Source organism: Babylonia areolata, chromosome 18 (assembly GCF_041734735.1).
Source record: "Babylonia areolata isolate BAREFJ2019XMU chromosome 18, ASM4173473v1, whole genome shotgun sequence".
In the NCBI taxonomy this organism is placed as follows: domain Eukaryota; kingdom Metazoa; phylum Mollusca; class Gastropoda; order Neogastropoda; family Buccinidae; genus Babylonia; species Babylonia areolata.
This window is the reverse complement of record NC_134893.1, coordinates 1,128,217-1,141,813: the sequence shown is the minus strand read 5'-3', so window position 1 is coordinate 1,141,813 and position 13,597 is coordinate 1,128,217. Positions and strand designations below refer to the sequence as shown.

Here is a 13,597-nt window from a genome sequence, read left to right as displayed (position 1 = left end):
CCTTCCAGACACCAACAGACAACCTTCTCCCCCTCCACCCCCACTAACACACCTTCCACACACCAACAGACAACCTTCTCCCCCCTCCACCCCCACTAACACACCTTCCACACACCAACAGACAACCTTCTCCCCCTCCACCCCCCAAAAAGACCTCAAACACACACTTGTCACAAGTAATCCCCCCCCTCCACCCCCAAAAAAGACCTCAAACACACACTTGTCATAACTAATGCCCGTCACCCCCCCCCCCCCCTCCCCCCCCATAGCTAGATCTTAAAATATAAACCATGTAAAACCTGCTTGCCAAATCCAGCACTGCGTGTTCTAACAGCAAAGATAAGGACAGAACATCAAAGGAGATACCCATCTCACAATCTGGGGTATACATCTTTCATGATTTTTTTGTTACTGGTTTTCTAAGAAAACACTTCCTCACGCTACTCACAATAAGAATGTATATGACCCACTTTTCATAAATGCATAAAAAGTCAGTATGCCACAATCAGGTGTTCATAAAAGCAAGGCTACACTGGCTGTTATTTTGCCCAATCCATCATGAGATTTGGTTTGGTTAAAATGTTATTTTTCTATTTATTCAAATTCTTTTTTTTTTCTTTTCTTTTTTTCCTTTTTTTTTATCTTTTTTTTTTAATTATCATTATCAATAGAATAATCATCAATGGTTGTTTCAGCAGTTATACTGCTGTTTCTTGTTGCTACAGATCCATAATGGAAGAGAACTGACTGATTACATTGATTACCATTTTGTCAGAGAAATTTCTCTTCACTATAATTATTCAGTCTTGGAAGAAAAGAAAAAAATTCAGTTTATAAAAAAGAAAAGAAAAAAGTAACACTATAAAATCAATTATTGTAAATTCCCCTGCTCGCTTTCTGATGTACTGTGCTCACAAAAGTCCTCCACATGGAATTCTGTTGTTTGAAATACATCATCATCACAAAACATTCACATGTACATACACGCAGGACAAGCACACATGTATACACACCACACACATGCATACGTAACATGTATTAACTATGACAAACACACACACCAGCAACGTTTAAATGAAAAGCCCACCCAATCCATTGCACAAAACGTCTTCACATCCACCCTGAAATTTCCACAGAACCAAACCTGAATTGTATGCAGAGAAGTCAAAACCTCAACTGACTGCAGTGCAGACAGTAAGTACAGATCCATCCAGAACTAAGTGGGAAAGCAGCAGGCACATCCAACCTGTCTTTGATTTTCATGGAATCATTCAGTCTGACACAGCACACACCTGGACCCAGTGGTGCACTTCACCTGGTCTGTGCAAAACACAACCTGCCTCAGGTGCAGAAATGGAATGTAGCTGCCACAAGTGACCTCCCATACTATTTACCTCCCTTTAGCCTGCCAATGCAGTGCCCTCTTTTCCCTGCAGCCATCTTCCATTCCTGCAACCTGTGCACCCAAGCATTTCAGCTTCTTTTTTCTTTTTTTTCCCCTATCTTTCTCACGATTGATGGATTCTCTATTGTTGCATGTAGTCATGTCTTCCAACAGGACACAGGATTTTCTTGCTTGTTTGGCTGCTCAATCAAGCATTTCTACCACAGATGTTTCCAAGACAACTGAGACTGACGTCTGATGCAGTAAAGAAAGTCATCACTGGTCTTAAAAAAAAAAAAAAAAAATTTTTTTTAAAATAAATGTAAATACTAACAACCCCAGAAAGAAAGAAACCTAACCCAGGAGACCACTCATAGTCCGTTGTACACTGTCTGCTTGGAGTCCTGCTTCAGTATAGCCTTCAGTCCTGAAAACACAAAACATAACACTTTAGTTACTTTTTTCTCCTCAACATTGTCATGTGTCATCTGATCATTATCAGTCCATCAACCTTAAAAAAAAAGAAGAAAAATAAACAAAGGACACAAAGTCTAGTCTTTACGGTGCAATGTGATCATACTGACTTCACAAGTTCCAAGAACAAAACCCAAACATGGAAGGGATTGTCTAGTCTTTATGGTGCAATGTGATCATGCTGACTTCACAAGTTCCAACAACAAACCCAAACATGGTAGGGATTGTCTAGTCTTTATGGTGCAATGTGATCATACTGACTTCACAAGTTCCAACAACAAACCCAAACATGGTATGGATTGTCTAGTCTTTATGGTGCAATGTGATCATACTGACTTCACAAGTTCCAACAACAAACCCAAACATGGTAGGGATTGTCTAGTCTTTATGGTGCAATGTGATCATGCTGACTTCACAAGTTCCAACAACAAACCCAAACATGGTATGGATTGTCTAGTCTTTATGGTGCAATGTGATCATACTGACTTCACAAGTTCCAAGAACAAACCCAAACATGGAAGGGATTGTCTAGTCTTTATGGTGCAATGTGATCATGCTGACTTCACAAGTTCCAACAACAAACCCAAACATGGTAGGGATTGTCTAGTCTTTATGGTGCAATGTGATCATACTGACTTCACAAGTTCCAACAACAAACCCAAACATGGTATGGATTGTCTAGTCTTTATGGTGCAATGTGATCATACTGACTTCACAAGTTCCAACAACAAACCCAAACATGGTATGGATTGTCTAGTCTTTATGGTGCAATGTGATCATACTGACTTCACAAGTTCCAACAACAAACCCAAACATGGTATGGATTGTCTAGTCTTTATGGTGCAATGTGATCATACTGACTTCACAAGTTCCAACAACAAACCCAAACATGGTATGGATTGTCTAGTCTTTATGGTGCAATGTGATCATACTGACTTCACAAGTTCCAAGCAACAAACCCAAACATGGTAGGGATTGTCTAGTCTTTATGGTGCAATGTGATCATGCTGACTTCACAAGTTCCAACAACAAACCCAAACATGGTAGGGATTGTCTAGTCTTTATGGTGCAATGTGATCATACTGACTTCACAAGTTCCAACAACAAACCCAAACATGGTATGGATTGTCTAGTCTTTATGGTGCAATGTGATCATACTGACTTCACAAGTTCCAACAACAAACCCAAACATGGTATGGATTGTCTAGTCTTTATGGTGCAATGTGATCATACTGACTTCACAAGTTCCAACAACAAACCCAAACATGGTATGGATTGTCTAGTCTTTATGGTGCAATGTGATCATACTGACTTCACAAGTTCCAACAACAAACCCAAACATGGTATGGATTGTCTAGTCTTTATGGTGCAATGTGATCATACTGACTTCACAAGTTCCAACAACAAACCCAAACATGGTATGGATTGTCTAGTCTTTATGGTGCAATGTGATCATACTGACTTCACAAGTTCCAACAACAAACCCAAACATGGTATGGATTGTCTAGTCTTTATGGTGCAATGTGATCATACTGACTTCACAAGTTCCAACAACAAACCCAAACATGGTATGGATTGTCTAGTCTTTATGGTGCAATGTGATCATACTGACTTCACAAGTTCCAACAACAAACCCAAACATGGTATGGATTGTCTAGTCTTTATGGTGCAATGTGATCATACTGACTTCACAAGTTCCAACAACAAACCCAAACATGGTAGGGATTGTCTAGTCTTTATGGTGCAATGTGATCATACTGACTTCACAAGTTCCAAGAACAAACCCAAACATGGTATGGATTGTCTAGTCTTTATGGTGCAATGTGATCATACTGACTTCACAAGTTCCAACAACAAACCCAAACATGGTATGGATTGTCTAGTCTTTATGGTGCAATGTGATCATACTGACTTCACAAGTTCCAACAACAAAACCCAAACATGGAAGGGATTGTCTAGTCTTTATGGTGCAATGTGATCATACTGACTTCACAAGTTCCAACAACAAACCCAAACATGGTAGGGATTGTCTAGTCTTTACGGTGCAATGTGATCATACTGACTTCACAAGTTCCAACAACAAAACCCAAACATGGAAGGGATTGTCTAGTCTTCATGGTGCAATGTGATCATGCTGACTTCACAAGTTCCAAGAACAAAACCCAAACCAGGAAGGGATCACAAACAACATGACAAGAGGCGTGTTACCTTCTTTTTCCTCATCACTGAGGGTGCCTTTAGGGAAGTCGATGTCAAAGGTGATGAACATGGAACCCTTGACATTGTTGTTCTCGTAATTTGGCATGCCCTCGTTGGACTTGCGCATCCTGGCTCCGGGCCAGGTGATTTTGTCACGGACCACGTGCACCTGAAAATCACATCAGCTACCTTCAAGGCAAGGCAAAGCAAGATTCAAGATTCAAAAACTTTATTACTCAAGGATAAAGACTTTAGGCATCACCCAGTCTTCCAAACTGTCCTTGTGACAACATTCACGAGAACATTAAGCAAGGCAAGACAAGGCAAGTGGGTTCTTTCAGGTACACATTAGGGGCACCAGAATATGACACATGCAACATTTTTACACAACCCATACAAAAAGATTATGTCAAAAATAAGCTTATGAATAAAAAAAAAATTATAAAAACAAGCAAGCATAATTATGAGCACATACACAAGAATAAGTACTTTTTTTCCTCGACAATAAAGACGTATTGAGACCAAATACATATTGTGGAGATAAAGAATTGAGGTTTTAACTTTTTCCTTTACTTCAGAAAACAGTACAGTATTTATCAGAGTTTGGACAGGTTCTGTAGAAAGAATTGAGGTTTTAACTTTTTCCTTTACTTCAGAAAACAGTACAGTATTTATCAGAGTTTGGACAGGTTCTGTAGAAAGAACTGAGGTTTTAACTTTTTCCTTTACTTCAGAAAACAGTACAGTATTTATCAAAGTTTGGACAGGTTCTGTAGAAAGAACTGAGGTTTTAACTTTTTCCTTTACTTCAGAAAACAGTACAGTATTTATCAGAGTTTGGACAGGTTCTGTAGAAAGAACTGAGGTTTTAACTTTTTCCTTTACTTCAGACAGTACAGTACTTAACAGAGTTTGGACAGGTTCTGTAGAACTTAGGTAAACAGTTTTGGCTGGTGCTGTCAAGAAAGGGGCAACCAAACAAATAATGAAATTCATCACCAATGTCATCAGTAGAACATCTATCAGATTCCTTCACTTCAGGGTAAACTGATGAAACGATGTTTATTTACAGGTAATGCAGTATTCCTTGTACTGAACTTTATCAACTCAATTTCATGCTTAAGTGCGCCAAAATAGACTTTTCTGTTTTGGGTGAAAATAAAGTGTTTAAAATTGAATTAAAATGAATTGAATTATTTGTTAAAATTGTGAAATAAGCATCTTGAACAAAACTGGGTTCAGGAGTCCAGAGTTCTGTGTGCACAGCTTCATCACTCTGACAATATGATCAATGATACATATATACATTCACAGCTTCATCACTGACAATATGATCTATGATACATATATACATTCACAGCTTCATCACTGACAATATGATCTATGATACATATATACATTCACAGCTTCATCACTCTGACAATATGATCTATGATACATATATACATTCACAGCTTCATCACTCTGACAATATGATCTATGATACATATATACATTCACAGCTTCATCACTGACAATATGATCTATGATACATATATACATTCACAGCTTCATCACTCTGACAATATGATCAATGATACATATATACATTCACAGCTTCATCACTGACAATATGATCTATGATACATATATACATTCACAGCTTCATCACTCTGACAATATGATCAATGATACATATATACATTCACAGCTTCATCACTGACAATATGATCAATGATACATATATACATTCACAGCTTCATCACTCTGACAATATGATCAATGATACATATATACATTCACAGCTTCATCACTGACAATATGATCTATGATACATATATACATTCACAGCTTCATCACTCTGACAATATGATCTATGATACATATATACATTCACAGCTTCATCACTCTGACAATATGATCTATGATACATATATACATTCACAGCTTCATCACTGACAATATGATCTATGATACATATATACATTCACAGCTTCATCACTCTGACAATATGATCTATGATACATATATACATTCTATACATATGTTTCTTCTTTCCTGTTACATAAAACATACTTAGCAATTCTTTTGCTGGCTTGAGAGAGCATGAAATTACTGTTAACTTTAGGCAACAGTAAAAAAATAAATAAAAAGAAAAAAGCTTTGGTTTCTTAATTGTATGCTTATTGATCAAAGAATGGTTCTGTGTTTCCCAACTGAAAAACTAATGTGGTTTCATGGATATAATTTCACCACTATATGCAGCCCAGTTCCCAAAAGAGGAAAAGACGCACATTTCCTGATGAAAAATGGGATTTACAAGATATAATACAACAAAGCTTCCCAAGGAGAAACGGACACATATTCCCCACATATTCTGCCTGACTGAAAATGCTATCTCCACTACCAAAGGTGAGATGGAGACTTTCAGTCTGAAATCACTGCAGTATCCCCATCATTATATGTAGGCAATCACTGCAGTATCCCCATCATTATATGTAGGCAATCACTGCAGTATCCCCACCATTATATGTAGGGAATCACTGCAATATCCCCACCATTATATGTAGGCAATCACTGCAGTATCCCCACCATTATATGTAGGAAATCACTGCAGTATCCCCATCATTATATGTAGGCAATCACTGCAGTATCCCCACCATTATATGTAGGCAATCATTACAGTATCCCCATAAATATATGTAGGCAATCACTGCAGTATCCCCACCATTATATGCAGGCAATCACTGCAGTATCCCCATAAATATATGTAGGCAATCACTGCAGTATCCCCACCATTATATGTAGGCAATCACTGCAGTATCCCCATAAATATATGTAGGAAATCACTGCAGTATCCCCACCATTATATGTAGGCAATCATTGCAGTATCCCCATAAATATATGTAGGCAATCACTGCAGTATCCCCACCATTATATGCAGGCAATCACTGCAGTATCCCCATAAATATATGTAGGCAATCACTGCAGTATCCCCACCATTATATGTAGGCAATCACTGCAGTATCCCCACCATTATATGTAGGAAATCACTGCAGTATCCCCATCATTATATGTAGGCAATCACTGCAGTATCCCCACCATTATATGTAGGCAATCACTGCAGTATCCCCATAAATATATGTAGGCAATCACTGCAGTATCCCCATAAATATATGTAGGCAATCACTGCAGTATCCCCACCATTATATGTAGGAAATCACTGCAGTATCCCCACCATTATATGTAGGAAATCACTGCAGTATCCCCATCATTATATGTAGGGAATCACTGCAGTATCCCCACCATTATATGTAGGCAATCACTGCAGTATCCCCACCATTATATGTAGGCAATCACTGCAGTATCCCCATAAATATATGTAGGCAATCACTGCAGTATCCCCACCATTATATGTAGGCAATCACTGCAGTATCCCCATCATTATATGTAGGAAATCACTGCAGTATCCCCATCATTATATGTAGGCAATCACTGCAGTATCCCCACCATTATATGTAGGCAATCACTGCAGTATCCCCATAAATATATGTAGGCAATCACTGCAGTATCCCCACCATTATATGTAGGCAATCATTGCAGTATCCCCATAAATATATGTAGGCAATCACTGCAGTATCCCCACCATTATATGCAGGCAATCACTGCAGTATCCCCATAAATATATGTAGGCAATCACTGCAGTATCCCCACCATTATATGTAGGCAATCACTGCAGTATCCCCACCATTATATGTACTGCAATCAGGCAATCACTGCAGTATCCCCATCATTATATGTACTGCAATCAGGCAATCACTGCAGTATCCCCATCATTATATGTAGGCAATCACTGCAGTATCCCCACCATTATATGTAGGGAATCACTGCAGTATCCCCACCATTATATGTACTGCAATCAGGCAATCACTGCAGTATCCCCACCATTATATGTAGGCAATCACTGCAGTATCCCCACCATTTTATGTAGGCAATCACTGCAGTATCCCCACCATTATATGTAGGCAATCACTGCAGTATCCCCATCATTATATGTAGGAAATCACTGCAGTATCCCCACCATTATATGTAGGCAATCACTGCAGTATCCCCATAAATATATGTAGGAAATCACTGCAGTATCCCCATAAATATATGTAGGCAATCACTGCAGTATCCCCATAAATATATGTAGGCAATCACTGCAGTATCCCCATCATTATATGTAGGCAATCACTGCAGTATCCCCACCATTATATGTAGGAAATCACTGCAGTATCCCCACCATTATATGCAGGCAATCACTGCAGTATCCCCACCATTATATGTAGGCAATCACTGCAGTATCCCCACCATTATATGTAGGCAATCACTGCAGTATCCCCATCATTATATGTAGGAAATCACTGCAGTATCCCCATCATTATATGTAGGCAATCACTGCAGTATCCCCACCATTATATGTAGGCAATCACTGCAGTATCCCCACCATTATATGTAGGAAATCACTGCAGTATCCCCATCATTATATGTAGGAAATCACTGCAGTATCCCCATCATTATATGTAGGCAATCACTGCAGTATCCCCACCATTATATGTAGGCAATCACTGCAGTATCCCCATAAATATATGTAGGCAATCACTGCAGTATCCCCACCATTATATGTAGGCAATCACTGCAGTATCCCCACCATTATATGTAGGCAATCACTGCAGTATCCCCATCATTATATGTAGGAAATCACTGCAGTATCCCCATCATTATATGTAGGCAATCACTGCAGTATCCCCACCATTATATGTAGGCAATCACTGCAGTATCCCCATAAATATATGTAGGCAATCACTGCAGTATCCCCATCATTATATGTAGGAAATCACTGCAGTATCCCCACCATTATATGTAGGAAATCACTGCAGTATCCCCACCATTATATGTAGGAAATCACTGCAGTATCCCCATCATTATATGTAGGGAATCACTGCAGTATCCCCATCATTATATGTAGGGAATCACTGCAGTATCCCCATCATTATATGTAGGCAATCACTGCAGTATCCCCATCATTATATGTAGGGAATCACTGCAGTATCCCCATCATTATATGTAGGCAATCACTGCAGTATCCCCACCATTATATGTAGGCAATCACTGCAGTATCCCCACCATTATATGTAGGCAATCACTGCAGTATCCCCATCATTATATGTAGGCAATCACTGCAGTATCCCCATCATTATATGTAGGAAATCACTGCAGTATCCCCACCATTATATGTAGGGAATCACTGCAGTATCCCCACCATTATATGTAGAAAATCACTGCAGTATCCCCAACATTGTATGTAGAAATCAAACCTGCTACTTTCCAACTTTTCCTTCTATCTGGCTTCACACTATAGTATGCACCATCTCATGCCTGATCTCTCTCTCTCTCTCTCTCTCTCTCTTTCAGGCATGCCTGCAAACACACACACACACACACACACACACACACACACACACACACACAAACCTTGTGTCCATCTAAATGGGTGATGTGCATTTCAAAGCCGGTCAAAGCATCTTGTAAAGACACTGTGACATTGGTGTAAAGATCATCTCCCTTTCTCTCAAATCGTGGATGTCTGCACAAAGAAAATAATCTGGCAATGCATGATAACCAACAAAAGTAATTCTAATGAAACCTGATCTAAATCAGAAAAAAAACACAAATATGCTTCCCGACTCTGTGCTAAATATAACAAAAATACAAAGAAAAAATGCTTATTCTGTTTTGCTCAGAACATATTCAGTAAAATTCATTCATTCAAACTACCAATGATTGCTTTTTACTATCAAAGCAATTCAAAATACATGTGATCCTCATGTTCCAATACACTTTCAAGGCTTAATGTTAACTTTGAAAACTCAAAATAAAAATACGTAATCAGTCAGAGGCAAAAAACAAAAACAAAAAACCACCATCGCACAGCTACAGTTCGGTTCAGCAGCCATTAAATGTTAGGAAAGCTTTGCAAACATGAAAACGACTTTATGTAAACACCAATGCACACATTTAATACTACCAAAGGCATAATGATGATGAAGGAAAGAAAGGACCAACGACTCACTTGACCTGTCTGATGATAAAGCGAAGATCTCCCGGCTCACCATCCATATGAGGTTCACCTGCAACAATGGACCAAACTTGTATACCAGTCAACCGCACAATTCTGCGCTCAGGTTTTCTGTAACCAACTGTAATGTAATTCAACGTACTGTAGTTCACTGTGCTATACTGTTCTGTCCTGTCCTGTCCTGTACTGTACTGTACTATACAGCACTGTACTACACTGTACTGCACTGTCACCCGCCTTCCCACCCAACCAAGCACAAACACACACACACACACACACACAAAGAAAAATTCTGAACTGTGCTGCAAGAGCAATACTTAGAACATGCAGACAAACCAGTGTCACTCCTCTTCTTAAGGAACTACAGACCGCAAACTACCATGTGTTTTGATGTCATAAACCATACTATACCTGAGGAACTACAGACCACAAACTACCATGTGTTTTGATGTCATAAACCATACTATACCTGAGGAACTACAGACCACAAACTACAATGTGTTTTGATGTCATAAACCATACTATACCTGAGGAACTACAGACCACAAACTGCCATGTGTTTTGATGTCATAAACCATACTATACCTGAGGAACTACAGACCACAAACTGCCATGTGTTTTGATGTCATAAACCACCTGAGGAACTACAGACCACAAACTACCATGTGTTTTGATGTCATAAACCATACTATACCTGAGGAACTACAGACCACAAACTGCCATGTGTTTTGATGTCATAAACCATACTATACCTGAGGAACTACAGACCACAAACTGCCATGTGTTTTGATGTCATAAACCATACTATACCTGAGGAACTACAGACCGCAAACTGCCATGTGTTTTGATGTCATAAACCATACTATACCTGAGGAACTACAGACCACAAACTGCCATGTGTTTTGATGTCATAATCATAAACCACCTGAGGAACTACAGACCGCAAACTGCCATGTGTTTTGATGTCATAAACCATACTATACCTGAGGAACTACAGACCACAAACTGCCATATGTTTTGATGTCATAAACCACCTGAGGAACTACAGACCGCAAACTGCCATGTGTTTTGATGTCATAAACCATACTATACCTGAGGAACTACAGACCACAAACTGCCATGTGTTTTGATGTCATAAACCATACTATACCTGAGGAACTACAGACCACAAACTGCCATGTGTTTTGATGTCATAAACCATACTATACCTGAGGAACTACAGACCGCAAACTGCCATGTGTTTTGATGTCATAAACCATACTATACCTGAGGAACTACAGACGGCAAACTGCCATGTGTTTTGATGTCATAAACCATACTATACCTGAGGAACTACAGACCACAAACTGCCATGTGTTTTGATGTCATAAACCATTCTATACCTGAGGAACTACAGACCACAAACTGCCATATGTTTTGATGTCATAAACCATACTATACTGAGGAACTACAGACCACAAACTGCCATGTGTTTTGATGTCATAAACCATACTATACCTGAGGAACTACAGACGACAAACTGCCATGTGTTTTGATGTCATAAACCATACTATACCTGAGGAACTACAGACCGCAAACTGCCATGTGTTTTGATGTCATAAACCATACTATACCTGAGGAACTACAGACCGCAAACTGCCATGTGTTTTGATGTCATAAACCATACTATACCTGAGGAACTACAGACCACAAACTACCATGTGTTTTGATGTCATAAACCATACTATACCTGAGGAACTACAGACCACAAACTGCCATGTGTTTTGATGTCATAAACCATACTATACCTGAGGAACTACAGACCACAAACTGCCATGTGTTTTGATGTCATAAACCATACTATACCTGAGGAACTACAGACCACAAACTGCCATGTGTTTTGATGTCATAAACCATACTATACCTGAGGAACTACAGACCACAAACTGCCATGTGTTTTGATGTCATAAACCATACCATATTCACACTACCATTGTGACTGACTTTCAAGCTATACTCTACATTTTGACACTAGGCTGCTGATGCAGAAACCAACAATCACAAGGCCAGGGCTCTTTCTCCCATCTTGGCCCAGTGGTGTGCAACGAACTGCACTCCTCAGTCTGTCACATGAATTGCCCACTTCAGTTTTAAGTCTCTCAAAACACATCTTCCATTCAGCCTACCACCTTATTACACCTCTTCCATTTTGCCTACCACCTCATTACACCTCTTCCATTTTGCCCACCACCTTATTACACCTCCTCCATTCTGCCTACCACCTTATTACACATCTTCCATTCAGCCTACCACCTTATTACACCTCTTCCATTCTGCCTACCACCTCATTACACCTCTTCCATTCTGCCTACCACCTTATTACACCTCTTCCATTCAGCCTACCACCTCATTACACCTCTTCCATTCTGCCTACCACCTTATTACACCTCTTCCATTCAGCCTACCACCTCATTATACCTCTTCCATTCAGCCTACCACCTCATTACACCTCTTCCATTCAGCCTACCACCTTATTACACCTCTTCCATTCAGCCTACCACTTTATTACACCTCTTCCATTCTGCCTACCACCTCATTACACCTCTTCCATTCAGCCTACCACCTTATTACACCTCTTCCGATTTGCCCACCACCTTATTACACTTCTTCCATTCAGCCCACCACCTCATTACACCTCTTCCATTCAGCCTACCACCTCATTACACCTCTTCCATTCAGCCTACCACCTCATTACACCTCTCCCATTCTGCCTACCACCTCATTACACCTCTCCCATTCTGCCTACCACCTTATTACACCTCTTCCATTCAGCCTACCACCTCATTACACATCTTCCATTCAGCCTACCACCTCATTACACATCTTCCATTCTGCCTACCACCTCATTACACATCTTCCATTCAGCCTACCACCTCATTACACATCTTCCATTCAGCCTACCACCTCATTACACCTCTTCCATTCTGCCTACCACTTTATTACACCTCTTCCATTTTACCCACCATTTTATTACACCTTTTCCATTCTGCCTACCACCTTATTACACCTCTTCCATTCTGCCTACCACCTTATTACACCTCTTCCATTCTGCCTACCACTTTATTACACCTCTTCCATTCAGCCTACCACCTCATTACACCTCTTCCATTCTGCCTACCACCTTATTACACCTCTTCCATTCTGCCTACCACCTTATTACACCTCTTCCATTCTGCCTACCACTTTATTACACCTCTTCCATTTTACCCACCATTTTATTACACCTTTTCCATTCTGCCTACCACTTTATTACACCTCTTCCATTTTACCCACCATTTTATTACACCTTTTCCATTCTGCCTACCACCTTATTACACCTCTTCCATTCTGCCTACCACCTTATTACACCTCTTCCATTCTGCCTACCACCTTATTACACCTCTTCCATTCAGCCTACCACC

At 39.7% G+C, this 13,597-nt stretch overlaps 1 protein-coding gene across 1 annotated transcript in view; it reads right to left on the bottom strand.

The window, feature by feature from the left end:
- Positions 1-265: 265 nt before the first annotated feature.
- LOC143293121 (dnaJ homolog subfamily B member 11-like) overlaps positions 266-13,597 on the bottom strand; it is a 22,221-nt gene continuing 8,889 nt past the window's right edge. Inside the window, exons 7-10 of the mRNA XM_076604033.1 lie at positions 10,152-10,209; positions 9,554-9,665; positions 4,067-4,226; positions 266-1,811 (exon numbers count right to left, since the gene is read on the bottom strand). Coding sequence (XP_076460148.1) covers positions 1,756-1,811; positions 4,067-4,226; positions 9,554-9,665; positions 10,152-10,209 — 386 coding nt within the window. The 3' untranslated portion in view covers positions 266-1,755. The remainder of the gene's footprint in view (positions 1,812-4,066; positions 4,227-9,553; positions 9,666-10,151; positions 10,210-13,597) is intronic.